Raw genomic sequence first — 25,243 nt, forward strand, 5'->3', positions numbered from 1 at the left:
CATCCTGTGACATCTCTCAGATGCTACACAAGTTGGCACAAACATTGAAATAGTAGCGAGATATGTCCATAAGGCATTAAAACATGGGCAAACATACCAATGTAACAAAAATACTCAACACATAGAGAGTGTGACTTTTTTTTTTTTCAAGATATTGGAGTAAATAGGATCTACAGCTAGTTTCAAGCTTCACATTTAAACACAATTTGACAATTCTGACATCCACATTGCCCCAATCTGCCATAGGCACAAGGATAATTTTTCAGTCATTGTAGGAGTGATTACTCCTATTTCAGGCATAGCCCAAAGTTCTGATAATTTGTGTGTGTTATTCATAGTTGTGAACAATCATTCCCAAAAAGTGTCTGTGGTAAGTCTGTGGTAAGAGTCTGAGAAGTGTGGTATTGTATAAAGTTAGAGCAACCACAAAAGCCTTAGGGTCTTCTAAGGTGAAAGTAAATATAGAGTACAGCATATGTGAGAACTCAAACAGCACTTCACCAATCCATGGATTTTTACTTTAGGATGTACTGAATTTGAATTATATTCTTCTCTCTAGTGTATGTGAATGATGTCCAAAATGCCCTGGACCATGCATCTATACAGTAATTCAAATAGGGAAAGTCATGTGGAGGACTCTGGGGACACTTATACTGTGACTCTGACCCCTGAAGTATTCTAGGTCCTGAGGATTGGATTAAATCTTTCAACCGGACCATTCATCTGGGGAACTATAATATTGGTTTATACTGACTTAATGCCTAATAATTTACAGAGTTTGTGCAGTGTTCATGACAAAGCAATGATGGCAAAATCTCTCTTGGGATCCAGACTTGGGAGATTATGTGAGAGAGGGTCTAACATCAAGTGTGAAGTCCTCTAAGCTAATAGAAAGTGGTACCTTTGTTTCCTTCTATGTCAGTAAGTTTTCCATATGAGAGAATGTGTCTCAACAAAAAATGCTGGGGAAAAAGAAAAGATAAATAAGGGAAAGAAAATGGCAAAAATCAAATGGTTCAATGTCTTTTATCACCTTAAATGGCCATGGCATTTTATGGAAAATGGCAAAGTATTTTTTCTGCAGCTCTTTTACACCAATAATCATTAAATTTCTCTCCAGATTAAGTGTTATTGATCTCTCACACAGCCCGATATATAAAAATTAATCACAAAAAACCTACATTGATGCAACTCCTGGTGGAAGTAAAAGACCACTGACTGCTCTCACTTGGTCAGCAGTTTGATCTCACAGGAGAAGCAAAATGTTATGTCTTGATGACCTCACTCCTTTCAGCCACAGAAGCACCCACCTAGTGAGTGCTGTCATTTCTGGGAACCAGGGAGTAAAAAGAAGAGTGCAATGGCCTCGTCTAGAGGCCTGATAAATGACATTCAATGATCTCCTTCTGGAGATAAGTGATGCACCACCATGTCCCCTGCATTATGGTCCTCCATTAGGAGGCATCTTCACCATATGCTGTGTGCTCAAAAAGCTCTAGAAAGCTTCTGACTTTTAAGGAGTAATCTTAGTGAGGGTGACATGAAATACCAGAGGGAAACACACAGACACACACACACACACACACACACACACACACACACACACACACACAGACACACACACACACACAAACACACACATACACACACAAACACACACAAACACACACACACACTCAATAAAAATATACACTTGACTACACAAACTTGACACTTGAAAGTGTGAGACCATCATATACTTACTCATCTACTCCTACATTATTGCTTTCACACACAATTAACTTGTTTGGAAGCATAATTTACCTAGAACACATATAATTCAACACAGCAATACTAAATGCACATCAATTTGCAACACAATCCATAAATCCCAAAAATCACTTTGGCATTGTGAACTTTACATTAGTAAAGTGTTTCTTCTGTATTTATGCATTTAGTTTGTTTTCAACACTTTTATCCAGAGTGATTTACAACTACAGACAGCTGATGGTTTGCAGGTTTTGCTCAATTACCCAACCTTAGATGCCATCCCTTCAGTTTCTGATGAGGAGCTCTTGCTTCAGCCTGCTGGAATATCAGCATGATGGCTTTTAATGTTGTTGTAGCATGCTGAGACTTGGTGGCCTCTATCAAGGAGCTGTTGTTGCAGGAGCTTTCATGTCTTTGGATACATGGGGTTGCCATAGCATCATTGTTTGGATCTGCCTTTTAAAAGTCTACATACAGCAGGACTTCAGATCTATTTCTATGTATTACTGCTTAAAAATCAGACAAAAAAAATAGTGTGAATCAATAACGTTAATCATCAAGTTGATTAGAGTGAGTTAAATGCTCTTTGCAGGGGTGGTCAACTATTTACACCAACAATACAGTCAAAAGTGTTTGGTATAGAATAGGTGGTGAGTTATGTTTAGTTTTTGGGTGTCATTAATGTAGGACAAGTAACAATAATTTAAGTATTTATATGTATTAATTTGAGTATTTATATAGCAGTTTTATTACCAAAAAAACCTTTCTTCCTAACTAGTTTTACTTCTAGCAGAGTTTTTGACTGATGGCATTCTTAGCATGTGTCCTTATGAACCAGCATCAGAATTTATTTATTGACAGAGACTTTAAAGCAGTTTTATGAGTCACTATGGACACGGTGTCTGCCAAATGCACTAAATGTTAATGTAAATATAATTTTTGAGTGCTTCAACTCTAAAAGCATTAGTTGATTTTACTTTAATAGTTAAATATATAAACAGCAAATAACAACCAACTTAAATGAAAGAAACCAGCATTGAAATTAAAATATTTATGCCAAAACCTTCATTATTAAATAAACAAATGTGAGTCAATGTGATTTGTGGTCAGGTGAATAAATTGATTCATTGTCACACAAAGCTTCCTAAGTATGGATATTGACAAAGTGTGTTGGATTGAAAAAATAATAATACCTTAGCCAACCCATTACTGTATCTGTCTTATGTAGAGAAAAAAAAAAAAAAAAGCAAGAAACAATAAACAAAAACTTGATTGCTCAAGAAATTGCACATAAATTTAGGAATAATAATTTGTGACTGACAGCTGTTTCCAGGTGTACTCTGCTAGATTGTTGTTTAAATAATTAATAACTCTGGATGTCTAGTCATGGTTTTAGCCCTCGGTGTTACCTGTAAAAACTGAATTTGTTGTTAGAAAGGATAAGCCTAGATATAGACAGTTTTCTAGTTTTCTGTGGGAGAAATTCAAGCAGTTATTAGATGAAAAACATTAGGAAACTGGATAAAAATTGGTTTATTGCCAGTAAATATAAAAATTACAATAGACCTTGCAAAAGACTTTTTGATTTGCAAAACACATTCAGACTGTCTCATATTCATCGTTTGATCTCAAATCTAAAGAAATTCAATATATAGCAAAAACAATAAAATTGGTCCTGACGTTTCAATACTTTCAGAGTAGACTGTGTATGGTAGATTTAAAAGTGTATATATATATATATATATATATATATATATATATATATATATATATATATATATATATATATATATATATATATATATATATATATATATAAAATGCACCTTATTTACTAGACCAACACGTTTTGTGTTTTGCGTTTTGTGTTTGGGATTGTACAATTTCATTTAATACATATAAAAAAGCTAAAAAAAAAAGAGGAAGACATGAAGTGGTGATGTGATGAGCAGAAGGCATTTCGATTCATTCCCTTGTGTCTGTGAAGATAATGTGAGTCACACAGGAGGCTGCAGGATAAAGGAACTTATTAACCTCGGAAACACAGTTAATTAAACAGCCCTCCTCACTCCTGCCTGTTCATCAGATCAAAGGCAGTGGAACTGGATCGGAAGAACAAGGGAACAACGAGAGAGAGAGCGAGAGAGAGAGAGAGAGAGAGAGAGAGAGAGAGAGAGAGAGAGAAAATAGTGAAGATAGAGAAAAAGAGAGAGAGAGAGAAAGGAGAGAAGGAAGATAGCCAACTCCTTATCACAAGAACACTTGCAATGTCATAAGAATTTAGCAGAGGACTGCAACTGGGTGCCTGCCCGTTCAGCAAGTCTCCATATTACAAACATTGTCTATGTGAGACAGATGAAAATGCCTGGTTTCATACTAAGCCTAATTTCTCTGAGAAGTTAAAGAACAGCATGGGCCAAGATTAAGAAACAACTATGTTGGAATGAAATGTCAGACTGCTCTCATATGATACACCTCAGATACATGGCTAAGAGCAAGAATTTCTTTGGAGCTAGATTACCCAGCAAGTGGTGGTCAACCTTGTTTGGTGATAAGGAACACACAATCACATTTCTAAAGAAAAAATTCACCACAAAGCCCATTAAAGGTGCTTACTTCAAAGAATTGGAGGATTGTAAAATGCTTTGCAATTTTATTGCAAATGTTTTGGCTAATTTTCCTGTAAGTTTCCTGGAAGAAAGTAGATGTCAGTTGTCAGTTTCCAATGGGGAGTTTAAAGTTACCAGGGTTTTTTGGGAAGTAGGAAAAATGTAGGAAAACCCAGGGAAATCCCATGAAGACAGTAAGAACATTTGAGAAAATGTATGCTTTATTTGTATCACACCAGCTGTCAGGGATTCACCCTGCCACGCCCCCCTCTGTAGCTGTCAGGGATTCACCCTGCCACGCCCCCCTCTGTAGCTGTCAGGGATTCACCCTGCCACGCCCCCGTCTGTAGCTGTCAGGGATTCACCCTGCCACGCCCCCGTCTGTAGCTGTCAGAGATCCACCCTGCCACGCCCCCCTCGATAGCAGTCACGCTGCTTCCCAAGATTACCGACAGCTGTGGCTCATGAAAGATCAGACTACATAAACTCACGTTCTTGAGTCACAGGCTGTCGGTCGTTATATTGTCAAGCTGGACAATCGCGTGGCTGCTCGACCGCCGGCTGTATATGCGAATTCCACTTCCGACTTGGATTACTCATTGCCGAAGGCTTTATGGATTATGCTTGGGACATTCGAACTCATAGCGGACAACGCGTATCGAGCGGATGTCTTTGTTTGTTGTTTTCAACGGCTTATGAGTGTTTTTGTGTTGTACGGTTGTTGAAATAAAAGGACAATGATCGGACTATATCGGCTTCCGCGTCTGCAGCCTGACACCAGCCAGATATCTCTTGGTTTAGACAACACCAGAAGCTGACAAAAACCCCCTTGAAATTGATAGCAAGCCTGCTCACAATCAATTCAGAGTAATGAGTGAGCAAGGTTTGTTGCCAAAAAGCCTGTCTTTATTTCAATATGGAAGTCTGGATTAAATACAGTAATGTAATGAAACAATTTAAATAAAGGGGCTGTTCATTTATTTTCTGAGCAGAGATAAGTGATTGCTCTGTATCGATGATGGGAGAACTTCTTCTGGCTGTATATTTAGGGCTGTAACTGATCCCACTTGAATGACAAAAAAAACATGTTCCAGCTGTTTTTCTTGTTTTTGTCCTCTATGATAAATCAGTTAATACATCATCTTGCACATTTTGTCTTTAATAAATCAGGAACTGGATGTTTTCAATAAAATAAATGAAGCTGAACTACAGTGCAGTCCATGAGAATTTGGAGGATTTTGGCTCAATGCTCAAGCAAATTGCAGTTGGCATGGAAGAATAGACATGAAGTTGCAGACAGAGCCAAAATATTTGGTGTATAAAATACAGTGTTTGGCACAATTAGAAGCCAGAAAACTTTTATTAGATGAAACAAAACAAACCTATCTGACCAAAATGGAAATATGTTATAGGAATATATTAAATATTCCTTACATTTATTTAGCATGTCTTCATTATAAAATTAAAAACAAGATTATTAAAACTATATATAAACATTTTACATTTTATTTCTAGAAATAAATTGTTCTTGGCGTGTTAACCTGTGTATTCTTGTTTCTTAACAAAGTTTACAAGCCTAATGCTTTGGCTTAATCATGATATTATGGCCTGTAAACTTTGTTAAACAAACTTTGTTAACAATGGTGCTGCAGGTGTTTTTCAGCAATTCGTTATCAAACTATTTGTAGCTTTTTAGCTTAGAATGTATTTCTGACCATGGCTATTAGTAAAATAAATATATTATTTACCCACCTTACATTGATGTGCATACTCTTGAAATGGTTGAACTGCCATTATTTAACACTTAAAATTATGTTTAAAAAACAAAAAAACAAAAAAAATGACTCAAAGTCAAAATCTGGCAATGAGTAGAACAAATAAAAGTTCTTGAAGCATTGAAAACCACTGTAATTAAGTATATTAGAGGAAAATATGAATCAAAGGTGAAGACAGAACTAAGAGGTTATACATAATGTCAAAAAAACCCAAAACCTTCATGTCACTGATAAACAGCAAAAACACTCCACATTTAATGACACAGAAACCAAAAAGCAACTTATAAAACAAACACTTTGCCTAGCATCGATCTCAAAAATATTCTGCAGCTGGGAAAAAAAAATTAACATAACAAATACTAATCTAACAAAACCTACATATAGGAAAGGGTCCTGTAACATAGTCATGGGCAATGATAGTAGAAACTAAAGGAACTTTGGTACAAAACACAAATAATAGGTCTTAGAGTTTTGACAGCTCACAAATGTAGTTCTAAATCTGCCCGCATTTCTGTGGTGACAGGTGTTACTTGGATTTGAGAAGTTGTGTCCAGTGAATTATTCGAATCAGTGGAGAGATGGTATTTTCAAAGGCTTAAGCTGTGACAAGCATATAAATTGGACTGAGTCACAGAAATAGTCCAACATGCATCAATAAACTCTTACACCTGCCAGTAATAGGAAATGTACTGTGTGCATACATGTTCAATTGAATGTTATTGTTTGTAAATTTGTTTCTCTTTTGTTTTTATTTCCATGCACTTAACTGTACATAGAGTAGCACCATTTATTATTAAAGTCAGTCAAGTCATGTCAAGTCAAGTCAAGTCAAGTCAAGTCAAGTCTATTTCTATAGCGCTTTTCACAACAGACATTGTCTCAAAGCAGCTTTACAGAAATCAACAGTCAAGGTGAACGGTGTGCATTTATCCCTGATGTGCAGCCGTGGCGACTGTGGCAAGGAAAAACTCCCTTAGATGTTATGAGGAAGAAACCTTGAGAGGAACCAGACTCAAAAGGGGAACCCATCCTCATTTGGGTGACATCAAGAGTTTGATCATAAATCTTTCAACAATACAGAACACTGGAGAGTGAGAACTAACATGAGCACTGGAGTATAAGATTATAAGTAATGTGCTTTCTACAGTCTTATACAGTCTTTATGGTTATAAAACTAGGAGATCAACAATTGTGATCATCACAGATCCAGCATCAGCTTCTCCATGCCAGAGCATTTAAACACTCCAGGAGGTCCAATGTTAAAACTCCACACAGGGTGTTTCTTAAAATATTAGTAAGCAAATACATAATGTACATCTCAATCGAATACATGATTTAGGGTCAGTATCGGTAATAAACATATAAATATATATATGATTTGCTGGAAACAGGGAAAATAAGAAAGTGTAAGGATTTGAACAATTAGGAGAAGGACCAAATCTTGATGGATTGATCACTGGGTGAGAGCATTTCGAAAATGGCAGATTTGTGGGGTGTTTGTGGTACGCAGTGGATTTTCATTAAATATGTTTACCCAATTTGTTTACCTGACAATTCCCACCTACTGCATACAACCACTACAAACCAGGGTGGTTAACATCTCCATTGCTTCAGAATGCAATCCTAATTCTCACTTTCCCATTGTTGACATATGCCAGGGTCAGGGTTCAACAGTCAATCGGACAAGTCTGCAAATGGACAGCCCCATAAACAGCACTGTGTGTTTCTTTCATATCCAGCATTAACTTTTTCAGCAGTTTGTTTCTGTGGAATGGCAGCAAAGGCCGAGCCAATGACCCTCGCACAGTTCACTGTTTTACCTTCCTTGGACCCCTTGTGATAAGTAGTAAATATATGATTCAGATAGGGTTTTCTAGACAGAAAAGACTACAGTGGATGTTGAAACACGCTTGGCAGATAGATGAAGCAGCAGCCATCCAGATTTATAAAAAAAAAAAATTGGGTTCTGGCACATGTGTAGCCTCTTCATATGTCATCTCCCTCACAGTCTCTGTTATTCTGACTTGTGGTTTCTATCTTGTTTGGACAACTTTTGTCAGCATGGACGAGTTTTAAAGGCGGTTGTAGAAATATTCTGAACAGGCATAAAGGTGTCCCTGTTAAATTGCATGCCTAATGGCAGCCTGAGCTGCAACAAAAGACTTCCACAAAAGCACCAGGTGTGTCCTATTCAATTTAATAGCAGTTCTTCACTAAGCAGAAGGAAGCGTTTGATGTACTGAAGAATATGTATCAGCACAGTAACTTCCTCAGCTACTGTAGTCGTTGGTGCTTCTAATAGATCTAGATACCTCGGGTCAGTACGATGGTAACTTGGTAAATAAATTCACATGAGCAGAATCTAGAGCCCCAGCATGTGAACGCCTACCTTTATCAAAGCCCCTGGACAGAGACAGATGGCTTAGAACGGCGGGTGAGTGTGTAAAAGTGTTTGTGGGATGGCGGCGTAGCGTGGCGCAGGGGAACAGAGCTCTAAATCACAGTTTATCTCCCACCGACCACAGACACACACTAATGGTCATCACAGCAGGAGGAGGACAGTGGAGGTTTGCAATAGAATGAGACCAAACCACAGGGCCAACACACACTTGGGGAGAGGAGATGTTTACAGTGCTAATTCTGACTTAAACTACTGAGCAACGAGGGTATCTGCAGTATGGATTAGAAATAAGTCATGATACAGGTAACGATATAATTCCATGTTTTTCTAAATAATGGTAACTGAAGGTAAGATTGAGTTATAAACACATTCAGGTTAGTTATATTTTATTTGTTTTACACATTTCGTTTAACACATGATCACAATGCAACTTTACAGAAATGTGGATTTAAAATTTGAACCAAAGTAAACCAAAGTCACAAGCACAGATAAATTCTCAGATAAAAGAGGATGAGGAAAGCTCAAGTTGGGCATCAGGCTCAGGCAGCTCTGGTAGTCCCAAAGAATGTCCCAAAGAATGACAGAGACATTTTTGCATAGCTCATTGGGTTTGAGGAACAAGGACTACGCTCTGTACAATGCTGTAGATTTCATTAGTCTAGGTGCAAATAAAGGACATGTGGGCATTTCAAAGTTGGCATATCTGATAAGACTACACCAAAATGTTTATTGTATGGCAAATCCATTTAGTGCTTTATTGGTCATTGAGATTATAATGGTTTATAATCTATAAAGATTTTACTGCAGATAAGTGGTGTGAATAAAATGTGTTTGATAAAAAGAAATGAAAAAGTGTAATGTGTTCCAACCTACTGGATGCAGCATTTTGGATAAACAGAAGCTTATTCTTGTACGTGTTGGAGCCTCCAGAAAGAGCTGATAGTCAGTAAATATGGTACGTTCCTACCCAGCCACAACTGCTGTTTAAATTTTGTCTAAAATCTGTTGTCTGTGATAAATAAGCAGCTCTGGATATAGGTACAGAATCCTAGCATTTCTTCCTGGACTTTCAAGATGCATCAGAATGTCCTCTGGCTTTATACACAAACTAAAGAGGGTAAAGTAAGTGGTCAGAAATGGCAAAAAAAAAAAAAAAAAAAAGGCAAGTGACCAGGCATGACAGTGGTGGATTTGAAGCAGATGGTAACAGAGCACAGGGTAAAAACTGGTTTTGTGTTGCTGAGATTTTAGAAGTATCACTGCTGACTCTTGTATAAGTAGTATAAAGGCTTTTACTTGTTTAATTAATTATTTCTTTACATATCCCACCTTTTCAGGTCAGACATGATACAGAGTCCATGGAGCAAATGGGCTTGAACCACTGACCTTCCAATCAATAAGCCAGAGCCTTGAGCTACTATCTCCCAAATACTAACACTAGCATTCTTAATAATAAACAATGACATTTCAAATATACATAAATCAATTCATATCTTAGTTAATGTTTAAGAACTACATTTATAAGCAAGTAAATTCATTATATATATGATCCTGTGATTGCATTTATCTAATTCCAACATGGACAAAAGCATCAGTTACCATCATACTATTGCCATTTCTTGCTCTGTTCCCTCTAAGCAGCAATGCTTGCTATAAGTCAAGGTTCAGGGTTTTTTATTTGTCAATGCCACTATATGTGCAGACATACTCAATAATCGAAATACCGTTTCTCTTCCCTCTCATTAAGTGTTTTCATTGTCAATGTGATATAGAAGTGTTGTATAGGCAGTCAGTGCAATATCAGTGTCAGTGCAATATAGAACAGATTTTGTATGAGGTAAAAGCAGTGTACTTGTAATAAAAAAACATATATATATATATATATATATATATATATATATATATATATATATATATATATATATATATATATATATATATATATATATATATAAGCCGGGTCAATTCAGTATGCATCCTTTGCAGAAATAAATAATAGGACATATAAAGTTCAGCATTCTGCCTGCAAGAGGCAGAAGGCCGATTAACACAGCAATTAACTAAGGCAACAGTTCTTTTAAGTGAATAAAATAGGTCATAGTAACAGCGGGCATTTACAAAATCCTGTAGTGCACTTCAGTTCATTGAACTGTTACGGCTGTGAGTGCGCGCTAGTCAGAGCTGACTGAATTGAATATGAATGTTTGTCAGGGGAGAAATTGCAATAAAAAACAATTTTCTTCCAGCAACATCATAGTCTGTGAACCATGTGAAGTAGTAGAGTAAGAAGCAGAAACCAGTTTTACTGCCATCATCACGTGAATCATAGAACTGTTTTGTTAAAGGAGAGTATCTTGAAACAGCACCCAGAGCAATCAATGTGACAATGCAACAAACACAGCAAATGCCTTACAACCCTTTTAATTGATCTGTGGTGTATCAAACACAATACTGTGGAACATAAAGTAGGAAAACATCACCTTTGAAAACATTATCAGGTGGTTCAGGATATTTTTTGTTATAAAATAAATACAAATCTCAGATTCAAATACTGAAGATATACTGCAAGTAGTAAGATAAATTAATAAAAACACACAAGATTTTTAAAGGGCCACATGGGTACTTTAAAATAAAATCCTGCTTCTGAAAGCAAATTATTTGATTAGTGTCACCAAGACCTCTTGCTTGTTTGCCTTGCCTTGTTTGCTTCCTACTATATGCTTTTCTTGAATAATTTGCAAGTTTTTCTTTGTGATTACTCTGCCGTTGTTTGGCTATTTGTGCACTATTGCTTTCTAGTAGCAGTTTTCAGATTTCCTATTTCTTGTTTCACAGTTCATCTTGCTTCCTATTTCTGGTTCCTACTTCTATGTTTTTTGGGGTTTTTTGTTGTTGTTTTTGAGTATTCTTTATCTATTACTAATTTACTACTTCTCTTTCCTAGATTCTTACTTTCCTAATTGCTCCTAAGTCCTAGTCCTGGTATATGTAGTCCCTTTTTTTTTAAAGGTTGAATTATAACACACACAAACAACACATTTCTCTTTTTATTTTAAATACCTTCTTGAATGGTTTGAACCAGTCTGTCATTTTAATAAAAGAAAAAAAAAAACAACAGAAAAAGAAACACTTGATTCTGCCCATTTATTCCATCATGTTCAAATGGTAAAGAAGACTGAGAGGGATTGAGGAACATAACTTGAGCATACTTGAAGTAAATATTAGTCAACCCTGATTTTACGGTTTTCAGCAATTTCTGCTGGTGTTTGAGAAGTTTTATCACATTTCTAACATGTTTTTATCCACACTTTGATGGCTGTTTAATATTACACATCATCTACTATTTTGCCATTAGAAAATGTATTTTCACATAAAATAACAAAGGGATAAAAGTATTAAATAAAAAGCCAAGTGATGACTGAGTGAGGAAAAGGTTTCTCTCAAAGAACCAGAGAATGTTAGAAAACAGATTTATCAATCAAGTTTCCTTGATTTTCCTATTTTTTTAGACCTCCAATTTCCTTTTTCCTAATTCCCTGATTATCATTGAGTCCCCTTTATTTCACTAGTTACTCCTTGGTAAGTCTTTTTTAGTAAACTTGTTTCTTAGTCTTTAATTTCTCTTAATTAATGTTACTAGACTGCACATTCCTTTCTTTTCATTTTAAATACTTTAGCTACTTCTAATTCCTCTACTTTTTAGGGTGCTTCCAAATACTGTAATTGACGCCTCATTGCCTTTTTAAACCTAGATTATTTGGCCTCAGACACAGACAACGGACTGAGAAGGTCATCCCAGATTTATTTATACCAAGTCTATTCTATACTCCAACTCTGACTATACCTCCTTCAGGGAGCTCACTAAGTGTTCCCAGCCAACTGACAAATATAATCACTTCAGCAGGTCCCTTGAAGTTAGCCCTGGAATCACCATCCAGTGGGACTTTCTTCATAAAAGCTTTACTGTGGGCTTACCAGGGGACCTAATTGTAAGGTGCAAATTGAGAAGCCACCACTACTGGCCTCTCAATTTGAAGGAGCCATGGCGGTGCTTGAAGATTCACCCAAATTGTCAAGAAACTCTTTTTCACAAGTTACTTACTGTGTGTCTCCCGACAGCTTGAGAATAAGGACATATATTGAATGGTAAACAGTGAGCTTTGCCTACAATATTTGTTACTGTTTTTCCACCACAAACCAGTACAGTAGCTATAACACTGCTATTCTTATCTTATTGTAACTCTTAATCGATTCATTGCCAATCTTGTATACACTATTTTCCATAAGTAATTAACAAAATTCCAGGATCCACACCAGGTATAAGATCTTTTCCCTCAATTGAAAAGAGCACCCAACTCTCTCAGGAGACAGTCTAAGGCATACAGCTATAACATCGCATAATGGACACCTCCTTGATCTTGATTAACTGTCTCTGCAAACCATGTATAAAAGACCAGACTCAACCATATTAAACAGTGTCAATTTGATGTTCAGAACATGGACACTGTTCTCACTGTGTACATATATAGTCTAAATTCCATCGAATAATGATTCACTCCGTACGTCCTTAGTTTCTTCCAACCCAAAAGCTGAGGCACAAAATAATACATGATGTCCAAATCCACAACATTAAGGTAGACTACCATGGCCCTTCATACAGTTGACAAGAATATGTTTATAGCTTGGGGTAACTCTATTGTTCCCAATAACTGGTGGGTTAAAATATCTGATTAAATCTTCTCCAGAACCCGGGCACTGAGTTCTGCTGGAAGGATGAGGAGTTGTAATTCCATAAACAGAATATATCCTCTGGATGTATCATCTTAGTTAGCCATTCCAAGAGCCTACATCTTGATGCAACATGAATTAGGAATGTTAACCTCCCCACCCCATCCTTGCCCAATGCTTTCTATATTTTTGGCCAAACAACATTTACCTCTCCAGCCTTGACAATATAACTGTTTGTAACCAGCATAGTAGCTCAGCTAAAGTAAAGGACTCCATAAACATTTCTTATAGTGCTCCATTTATTGTTTAACAATATGGAGGTCAACACTTACACTGGCAGAGGTATTCCATGGTCAGTTTTTCAGATCAATTTTTGGCCATCTTAAGCCTATCAGTGGCCTCTCTAAATCCCATTGCCAAACTTCTTGTGCTGCATCTGCCTTTGCAGTATCTCCACTGGCTCTCTACAGCTTCTTGGAGTTGCCTCTATAAATGGAAAACTAGAATATAATCCATTTTAAACGTAATGTCCTCAACCTTTTTCCTCAAGTCCTTTTAGACATAGAAATTTGTTTTACAAAATCAGGAGAGGCTATGGTAGCAAATATACCTACAAGCAAACCTGTGTTAAGTTTTTGAAAATCCGTGACCCACTCCATCACTCCTCTCCGAATGGATCCACTGTTCTGGGCATGAACACTTAAGTTCTCTTGAAGAACTATATAAGTCAGTCAGGGTAGAGTACGTTGTTGTGGACCTGCTCCATTTCAAAAAGCTAGATACTTTAAATGACTATCAATTCATTAAATGGACACAGAGGCTTCCAGTGTAAAAAAAAAAAATAATAATAAAAAAAAAAAAAAAAAAAATATATATATATATATATATATATATATATATATATATATATATATATATATATATATATATATATATATATATGCTTATGTGGGAGCCATGTGATTACTGTGTACATTTAGCATTTTCACACAACTACCTTCACTGAAAAAAAGGGAATCTGTGGTCACAGAAAATATTACATATAGTTTTCATAAAAATACTTAATTGGTCATTAAAACATGATTACCTTTTTCTAAATGAAATGTAAACACATACATTATCTAATCTACTAGTTGGAAATATGTAAGTTTAAGTATGTAAAAAAAATGTATCAATGTACACAGTATAATTAATGTGATCCAATTACGATTAAAAGTCTCACAAAGATGTGGCACTAACAGCGGAAATGGATATAGTGTTAAATTAACTCATGGGTTGGATCCTGAGCTTGGGTGAATGTATGGAGTTGGTTTGATTCCAAGGTTTTAAAAATGCATGCTCATTTTATGTTGGATGTACAGTATGAAGATGAACTGTGTTGAAACTTTGATTTTGAGTAAATTCAATGAACTCTTTTTTTTCAGTGTAGGCTCAAACAAATAATAAGACAAGAACAAAGTCAATAAATGGGCTTGAATTTACATGCCAAGTCAGTCATGACAATAGAGTAGATATTGTATAGTTTAAAACATGCTGGACAACAAGTCATCAATAACTGGGTTAAAGTGATGTATATTTGACTGGACATGGCACAACGTTTGGCATTCATTCCTCTGGTGTTGTTTTCTTTCCATGCAACCTTATTCTCCCATTTTTAGTGAGAAGAACTAAGAAGCAAGGGAACAAAACAAGGAAGCGCAATTAAAGAAATAAGAAGCACCCTAATATTTATCTTTTATTATGTCTCACAAGTTTTACTGAGTTCCCCTAGTTTCTTAGTGACCAGTGATCCAACAGGCAGGAGAGATTAAAAGGCAAGATTAAAAATTACTTGAAACCACCCTGGGACATTTAAATAACAATAAAACTAGAAAGCGAGGCAGAATTATGGGTTTGTAAATCATGCTCAGCTGTTGCCGAGTCCAAATCGCCTGCAGTCAAACACAGAGACACTCCGCCTCCACCCATATCAGAGTCATTCAGGAGGCTGTGCTAAGTCAAAGCACAAGCACTCGTCCTTCGTCTGTCTTTGTGGATTATGTCTCATTATCCCTCCTGTCTCTGCAGCCTCTGTACATGTTGTTTCTGTAATCTGTAGCTTGTTTGCCTCAGGTTCGTTGGGGTATTTTACATCAAAGTGAAAAAAAAATAAACACAGTAGTGTCCCCAGCGTGCGTCCATTTTTCAGAATGTTTTAGTTTGCTTCCTGATACAGAGTCCCCCCCAGTTGATAATTCCTGCTGTCTGTGCTTTTTTTGTCTCTTTCCACATCAGCCCATGTCTTTCAAATCTTTCTTTCTTTCTTGTCTTTCTTTCAGTCTTAATTAGTCTCTTCCTCTTGCTTCTTTTAACCTATTTCTGTATTTTTGTATTTTTCTCTGATGTCTCATTCCTATGTCAATCTCATTCTGTCTCCATGTGTATCATTGTCTCTTTCCATTCTTCTTTCTCTTTCTTTAACCCTAGTTTTCTGACTTTTTTATGTTGTTCCACCTGGACATATCTCTATCTGTTTCCACGTCTTTTGTGCACAATTCTGTCATTTCCGATTTTGCTGTCTCTTTCCTTCTCTATACCTCTTAATATATTTTCTTTCCATACCATTATTTCATTCCATCAATTTTTTCCCCATCTCGAACATCTCATGACATCATCACTTTTAGCTCACACACATACACACACTGACAGCATGTATCTCTTTGTGGACTGTCTTATTATCTCTCCTTTATCAATAAGCTTTATACAGGAAAAATTATTTTGCCATTCTCACCCTATCTCTTTCTGCCTCTGTCTGTCTCAGTCTGTTCCAGTCTCTTCATGCCTCACTCGGATTTTAAAGTGTCTTACTGTCTCTTTGAGTCTACTTTGCCCTGTTTTCTGAGTTGAGCTGTTTGTCTGCCTGGGGGTAGGTGGGGTATTTCACTGTCTCGATTTTCTCCTTCACTTTGTATGATGGATAGAGGCCGGTGCGCCCCAGTCTGCGATTCAGTCCTTTGGAGTAGCCGTCCCAGTGGTTTCCAGCAACGCCAATTACATCTCCAGGCTCCAGTGCGACATCCTCAGCAGTGTGCGGCCGATGTGCGTAGATGGCGATCTGGTTGTGAGCATTTTGCCCGCCGAAATAGTAGATATCATCCAGAGAGTAGAAGTAGGATGAAGCATCTGGATGCAGAGTCTGCATGATCTCATAGGCTACACGACACACCTGGTACAACAAGCGAGACAGGATGAAATTATTCTGTGTTCAGAAATGCACATTGAACAAAACATTTTAACTCATAACCAAGTGTTAAAGTATTGTAAGAAAGTCTCTGCTTAAAGAAAATCACTTTTAACTGTGGGTCAAACATAGTCATTTCATCTTGGTGTATTCATGTCTTTTGACGTATGAGATTGCTGAGCAACACGGGATCTTTAAAAATAAAATTGGAATGTACTTAATGTCAGCAGTCTACTATGGCTCTACTATGGCTCAGGACCACAGGTTGCACTTAATCACCTGTCACTGCACACCATAACAACAATTGAACTGTAAATAATGGACAGTCTGTACCACCCAGATGAGGATGGGTTCCTTTTATATCTGGTTTCTCTCATGCCATCAAATTGAGTTTTTCCTTGCCACTGTCTCCACTGGCTCGCTCTTAAAGGAAAAATGTACAATTATATGGACCAAGCTTTTACATTCTTTTATAACCGATTTAACTTTGTTAAGCTGCTTCGAGACATTGTATATTGTTAAAAGTGCTACACAAATAAAAATGAATTAAATTGAGAATCTGGACCCCAGAAAAGTTCCCTCTTTGTGCTTGGCAATGAGCTCTTGTGTCTGAGCAGAGCTCCAGAGAATGAGTCCTTGAAATTTTTTTCCCAGTACCCTAGGGGGAAGTCTCTTTCTTAGAACAAGTGTATAAAATGTAACAAATAAACTGCCATATATTGCATTACCAACAAGCAGGAATCTAGTAAGAGATAATAATGAATTAATAAATAATTAAATACCTTTAAAAAAAAAACTTATTTACATGCACATGTATATTAAATATATATTCTGAGCACTTACATTCCACTTTATTAGAAGCACCTGGACAGTTTTCTAATCGGCCAAACGTTCAGTAACAACGATGTGCAAAATTATGCAAAATTTCTTTTGATACAGATATAGGTCAAGAGCTCCAGGAAATGTTCACATCAAACATCAGAATGGAAACAAAAAAGTGAAACACCTGTGACTTTGATCATGGCATGGGTATTGGTACCAGAAGGGCTGATCTGAGTTTTTTTAGAAACCATGGGATTGGCTCAAAATGGTGCAAAACAAAAAACACAGTGTGACAAATCTGTGGGTGGAAATGCCTTTTAGGCAAAAGTAGTCAGAATTTTCAGCTACCGGGAAGGATATATTACTCAGAAAATCACACTCTGCAACTCTTTGTAAACACAAGCACATCTCAGCAGTGGTGAGAGAAGTACACAAAGCATGTACTTGAGTAAAAGTAGAAATACAGTAGGTAAGATATTACTTTTCTTTTTATCATTTTTATCACAAGACAAAACACTCCTCGTTACGTACCCCGGCAAGATGCTGGTTTGGGCGGCTGCCCACGTCGCCTACGCCTAAACCCGCCACTGGCAAGCGGCAATGAAAACAAGTTTAAAACAGACTGCACTCTACACTGATTGGCAGCTTGCTGCATACTTGACCTGTAAAATATTTATCCACTCATAAACAAAAAGGAACAACTGATTTTGCGAAATGAAGTTAAGTAACAAGTAAGATATTTCACTTTCTAATGTAATTAAGTAAAAGCCTCCCCGAACGGAAATACTTGAGTAAAGTACAGATCGAGGAAAAATTACTTAAGTACAGTAATGAATTACATTTACTTCCTTCCTGTCCACCACTGCATCTCTGCCAGTACCAAACAGGATGGAGTGGATAATAGGCAGTTGAAGAATGGAAAAAGAACAGTTAAAAGTTGAGTCTTTGTTCATGGCCGCCTCAAAGTCTTGTTCTTGGCTGGCAATAGTGACACTTGGTGCAATTGTCTGCTGTTGCAGCTTATTTAGCTCAAAGCTTGCTATGTTGTACATTTAGCCATGCTTTTCTTCTCAGCACGGTTGTAAAAAGTGCTTATTTGAGTTACTACTTCCTGTCAACTCAGACCAAAGTAATTCTCCTCTGGTTTCCCTCACCAGCAGGGTGTTTCAGCCTGCAGACACTCTACAGATAGGACACCCCCCCCCCCCCCCCCCCCACACACACACACACACACACACACACACACACCATTTTGTGTAAACTTTAGAGTTTTAAGAATTTGAAAATCATAGGAAATCAGCAGAAATATGCAAACAAGACCATCTAACACCAACAAACCTTAGACCATCAGCCACAGAGATCGTATTTTCCCCATTCTTATGTTTGATGTGAACAATAACTGAATCTCGTGACTTGCATGGGTCTAAGCTTTGTGCTGCCGCCCTGTGATTGACTGCATAAATAAGATACTAGTCATATAGGTGTTCGTATTTAAGAGCCGATGAGTTCAGGTTTTGGTAGGATTGTATTGCTGCCATCCACTAGAGGGCAACACGGATATAATAAACACTGCCACTTTAATGACATTCACTCTTATTCTTTTACACTTGTTAAAATGCTACTGTCATCTTAATTCACCTCAAATCAGCTGTTGTTCAGCAAAGTTTCACAAAAAACATTTCACTGCACTACCTTATCACACCCTCACATCGTATCTATTTCTTCTTGAATAACTGTATGTTCTGTCTCATTTAGGCTGCATTCCTCCTATGAAACCAGGGGAACACTTGATAGTCTCTGGGTCCATGGCTATTCTGAAATTCATATTCAAAAGATCTTAGCAGCAGAGAGAGTAAAGCATATCAGAACTCAGGTAATACCTGTACAGCTATACAGTATCTAAGTATTCTGCATATGTATACTATATAGCTAAGTATATTTATTATGTTATGTAGCATTATAAATATAAGAAAATAATGATAATATATAAGTGTATAATATATAGAAGGATAAGCTATATATTTATTATGTAGATCAGTGGAGCCAAAGAATATCAAGGGAACAATGAGCTAATGGCAGGAATACAGCCTGAATGTGACAGAACGTACAATTGTTCATTGCTATTGCTTTTAACTACAACCTCTTCACTTAGATACAATAAAAGGTTAATTGGGGAACCTAAAGAAAACCCATAGAGACGTGAGGAAACCGAGCGGTTCCAGGTTTGAAATGGACACACAACCATACAGCCACAGTGCAATCATGGTGTATATAGACATATTAACACACCCATAATATTTGTGTGTTATTAAGAAATGAGAATACACACTTCAGATTTATTGTATATGTTACTTGATACCTGAAATCAGATAGGTACAGTGTGTGTGTATACCTGTGAAGAGAATGTACAGACTAGAAAGTCAGTCTGGGACAAGAAGTGGATGTCCAGGATGACTCCCTTGAGAGAGTTCTCCGTGTATCGGTTATGCAGTCCAGCTGACCACGAGATAGAGTTATCGCTGATGAACTCATAATCGGGGTATCTGACACACACACACACACACACACACACACACACACACACACACACACACACACACACACACACAAATAAACTACAGGTTCACAATTTAGGAACAAAATATAACTTTTTTAAATACAAATGCAAATAAAGGAAACAAACACACACACACACACACACACACACACACACACTGACAAATTTTTGTTCTACTGAAAAATATCACACAAGCTATAAAGCATAAAACACATGATTGTCAAAACTTTTAGATATTCATATCTGTAAAAACAAATCCACACTTTTCCCACATCACACACACATGGACAAGAAAACACACTCCTGATTCAGTTCACTCACTTGCTCTTGGCCTCCTGCAACAGTGAGGGGTCGTCAGTTGCCAAATACACTCTCTTTTTGTCGAGCTGCATGCGCTGGGCCATGAGCTGGAATTGTTCCTCTACATGCAGCATGTACTCCTCTATGGGGTGAAACGCAGCCTCTGTGCCAACTTTATCAGTGCGCCTCACATGCACCCTGCAAGCACACCATACACACTGCTTTAATACAGCTGCACTTACCTTTACAAACCCATGACTAATCCCAGATCGACATATAGAGAGAAAATTAATGATAAAATCCAGGGATAAAGAATGAGACGCAAACAAAAATGTACCGAAAAATGTTCTTACCAGCATAAAATGTTTTTTCTCTTATTCTAAACCCTTTGTTCATGTTCTCACCTCATCTTTTTGCAGAAGGAGATTTTGAAAGTTGAAATATGCGTACGCTTGTATATTGTTGTTCGACAATGAATCTTAACTTTCCCATTTAATAAATTTTACCTGTTACTGTAATTATGTTAATGTATACAGCTATTAATAGATCATTGGCATTTACAGAGACCATAGTACTATAAGTTCTATCTTTTTAAAATATGGCAGATTTTGGTATTCCTCCTAGCTAAACCTTGACAGTTAGAATATCTGCATTTACAATACAAGGTCCACAGCTTAAACGTATCTAATTTTCACCAAAGAAAAGTTTTATTTACACCTGTACATGTTTTAATATAAATCTTTATCTCCAGTGTTGCTCCCAAGCAGTGTAACAAAGAAACTTTCAGATGAAAAGATTTGAATCTCATTGATCCGGACATCTTTGGTCAAAAATGCCTGAAAGAACAAGACTGCATTTAACGCTTTGCTTTTACAAAATCGAAACACATAATGATGACACAGGGTGTCTGCTGGTCCTTAAAATGTTATTTTACATTTTACATATCTATTAGAAGACATTAAACTTAAATCTGAATGTACTGTACAATATACTTACATTATGACAGAATGCTCGTACACTAGTTTACACTAGAAAATGACAATTGATTTGAGATTTTTGCAGATGCTGGGAGGGAAAAGTTTCTTTCAAATTTGTAGATTTTGTCATTTTCTTAAAGCGCTTTGCAGATCTTTACTGCATATGTGGCTCTAAACAGTGCTTGAGTTAGCATTGGGGAAAGATTATATTGACTTATATAATCTCTGCCTGGCATTAAGAACCACGTGCAAGTTTAAAAGTGCTTTATAATTTCCAAATGTACATTACAGCACATTATAATTCTTTCTTCACATACAGGTGCATCTCAATAAATTAGAATATCATTAAAAAGTTGATTTATTTTAGTAATTTAATACAAAAAGTGAAACCTGTATATTATATAGATGCATCACACACAGACTAATATATTTCAAGTTTTCACAATGAACAAAAACCCATCAATTCACTATCTCAAAAAATTTGAATACTTGTTATGGGCTTCTATTGCTTTAATTACTGCCTCAATTCAGCATGGTATAGATGATCAGTCTGTGACAGTGCTGAGGTGGTATGAAGGCCCAGGTTTCTTTGACAGTGGCCTTCAGCTTATCTGCATTTTTTGGTCTCTGGTTTCTCATTTTCCTCTTGACAATACCCCAGAGATTCTATGAAATCAGCATCTCCATAAATCTGGTCGGCAGAGAGAAGCATTAGTGCTCTATAACTTCCTGGTAGACAGCTGTGCTGACCTTGGACTTGATAAAACACAGTGGATCAACACCAGCAGATGACATAACTCCCCAAACCACTACCGACTGAGCAAACTTTACACTGGACCTCAAGCAACTTGGATTCTGTGCTTCTCCTCTCTTCTTCCAGACTCTGGGACCTAGATTTCCAAATTAAATGCAACATTTTATTTCCTTTCATCTAAAAAGACGACTTTGGCCAGTCCTTTTTGTCCTTTGCCCAGGTAAGACACCTCTGACGTTGTCTATGGTTCAGGAGTGGCGTGAAACAAGGAATGCGTCAGGCATCTTGCGTGGGGCATCTTGAAACACTGACTTCAGCTACAGTCCACTCTTTGTGTATCTCCCCCAATTCTTGTATTGGTTTAAACTTTTCTACCACATTTTTTCCTTCCTTTTAACTTTCCATTAATGTGCTTGGATACAGCAATCTGTATCCTCTGTATGCACTCTGTGTGCTGGGATACAGCCAGCTTCTTCAGCCATGACCTTTTGTGTCTTACCCTCAATGCACAGGGTGTCAATGATCGTCTTCTGAACAACTGTCGAATCAGCAGTCTTCCCCCCATGATTGTGTAGCCTGAATCACACTGAGACACCATTTAAAGGCTCAGGAAACCTTTGTGGGTGTTTGGAGTTAATTAGCTGATTAGAGTGTGACACCACGAGTCCCAATATTGAACTTTTTCACAATATTCAAATGTTCTCAAATACAAAATTTTGGGTTTCATTAGCTATAAGCCATAATCATCAAAATTAAAAGAAATAAACACTTGAAATATATCAGTCTGTGTGTGATGAATATATATATAATATACAGTCTCACCTTTTGTATTAAAATACTAAAATAAATCAACTTTTTAATGATATTTACATTTATTGAGATGCACCTGCATCTGAGCAATGTTAGTTAGATGGGGTTAGAGCACAGGATCAGCCATGATCCTGGGCTCAAGGACTCAAGTCAAGTTAAGTCAAGTCAAAGAAGCTTTTATCGTCATTTCAACCATATACAGTGAAATGAGACAACGTTCCTCCAGAACAACTGGTGCTACATAAAACAACACAGAGTTACAGAACAGAACACAGAGCTAAGGACTAAAGTAAGTGGCAGTTTGGTGGCCCAAGAGTGGCAGGTAGGTGATACCAGGGTTTGAACTCCCAACCTTCTGATCAGTAACTCAGAGCCTTAATCACTGAACTACTATTTACATACTTCAAAATAAAAATTCTTATTTATTTGGGTAATGTGGTGCACCCGTCAAGCACCGCTCACATTTTCTTCAGGAAAAGTCCTATTCTAGTCAAGATTTGAAATTTTCACCTCAAATAAATCCCCTAAATCAAACTAAATACAACATAACTGTAATGTAAAATGGCAGCATTGTGTTGCAGGTTTATTAAAGTAGATGTAAACATAAAGGCCTGCTCCATATAAAGCCATTAATCTTGTTTGTTTTTGGACTTTTATTGCTTACACTAATAAAATGTCTTAGTGTGTTTTGCAGTTATAAAAATGGAAAAAGCTCTGTGACAAAAAATCCGATTAGCTAGTAAGATTTTGTACTTAATCAGAATAATGCTTCCTTTAGTCTCCAGTAGAGATACCCTTTTGGCCCTTATTTTTATAGCCATTTTTATTTTCCATACAACCACGTTAAATATTCTGTTTTCGATTAATGGACTAACAAGCATTAGGGCTTCGTTTCCCTGCTTAAGTACTACAGCAATGAGAGCGTAAGCGTGAGCGAGAGAGAGAGAGAGAGAGAGAGAGAGAGAGAGAGAGAGAGAGAGAGAGAGAGAGAGAGAGAGAGAGAGAGAGAGAGAGAGAGAGAGAGAGAGAGAGAGAGAGAGATCAGAAAGCTTGTCGAATGCACTGTTCTTTTCTTTCTTCCTTTCTTCGTTCCCTTGTTGGGTAGCTTTTCCTACTTGTTCTCACTGTCTGAAGTGACAAAGCACCAGTACTGTTCGGCTTCTCTCTCTCTCTCTCTCTCTCTCTCTCTCGCGCTCTCTCTCCCCTTCACACACATTGCCTTTCATCTTTTTTCTCTCACTTCATGTCTTTCATTCAGTGCTGATTCTCGGCTACACTGAGGTGCTTAGCATCCAGCGATCGATATTCCCTGACCATGCCCCGCTGCTAACAAACGAATGCGCACTTTTTATTTACTTTTGCAGAGCTCATCACTGAGCTCAGTCTTTTTGTATCTTGTTTCTCGTAGAAAACTGCAGTGGGTTTGTTTGTAGCAAGCACTTGTTAACATTTAAAAAAAAAAAAAACAATCGAATTCCTCAGCAACTGCACTCAGTGATTAACTTAAAGTAACATTGTGGCCAAAAGTTTCCCAAATTTCCCTTTGTTGCAAAAAGAGGGAAAAAGAAAGGCATGTGTCTTGTCGTACGTTTGCAGCTTGTCTGCTTCCCTCCCCAATTTAGTAAATATACAGCAGAAATGAATGACTTTTGTTACTTTATTATCTAAATTGCTGATACATTTATAGCCACACCTTCTACCTGAGTAAAAATGAAAGATGACTAGTCAGTCATGTTCATTTTACATAGAACAGACTAAACATTAATCTTTGAGGTGAGCCTGTAATGTTTTACACTTGAAGTTTGCACAAAGCCATGCAAACTTGTTTGGAAAAAATAGCATTACAGATTCAGAGCAAATGTCAACACAAGCTTCATAAAAAACACCAGCAAATCAGTCATGCTTGATATTTGTAATATCCAAATGCTGCCAAGAAAAAGTCGAAGTAGAGACATCATGATGATGCAATACAATTAAACATACTGTACACACACTGTGTTTCAGTAAGATAAAGAGCTATTGTTGAGCCCTAGAGCAAGATGCCAAACTCTTAACTGCTCAGCTTTGTACAAAATCCCCTCAAGTGCTTGAGGCTTGTTTTGATGAGAGATGGGGAGTAGAAATGGGATAAATGTGAACACTGCATTTGCAATTCTTATTTACAATCCACTACAAAATCAGCCATTTTTTCCACATGATTACTCAAATTAGGTCAAATGTGCAAACTGAAGATGAGTCAGTCAATGAAAGCTCTTCATGAAAATTTTATTTGTGGTAGTGATGTGTTAATGGTGCGAGCTAAGTGGTTCCGGCTTACTGATGAGTTGCTAAATTGCCAAACCGCCGCTGCTGGACCTTTAGTCCTCGACTGCTCTTCCTATCAAACTAGGGTATGAAAAAAAGAAATGAACATACATAGACAAGTGTATGCAACAAAAGATCTGTATGCAATTTACACCGCCTGGCTGAAAAACAAAGCTTAAGCAAATACTTTAAGAGCATATGATTATAGCATTGTTGCACTGATTAATCTGCTTTAGG

General features: G+C 37.0%; 1 protein-coding gene across 1 annotated transcript in view; it reads right to left on the minus strand.

Annotated features, from left to right (window-relative positions):
• Positions 1-14,963: 14,963 nt before the first annotated feature.
• Positions 14,964-25,243, minus strand: part of fut8b (fucosyltransferase 8b (alpha (1,6) fucosyltransferase)) — a 69,860-nt gene continuing 59,580 nt past the window's right edge. The window contains exons 7-9 of the mRNA XM_083562294.1: positions 20,183-20,359; positions 19,697-19,847; positions 14,964-16,467 (exon numbers count right to left, since the gene is read on the minus strand). Coding sequence (XP_083418420.1) covers positions 16,123-16,467; positions 19,697-19,847; positions 20,183-20,359 — 673 coding nt within the window. The 3' untranslated portion in view covers positions 14,964-16,122. The remainder of the gene's footprint in view (positions 16,468-19,696; positions 19,848-20,182; positions 20,360-25,243) is intronic.

This window comes from Silurus aristotelis, assembly GCF_946808225.1.
Source record: "Silurus aristotelis genome assembly, chromosome: 15".
In the NCBI taxonomy this organism is placed as follows: domain Eukaryota; kingdom Metazoa; phylum Chordata; class Actinopteri; order Siluriformes; family Siluridae; genus Silurus; species Silurus aristotelis.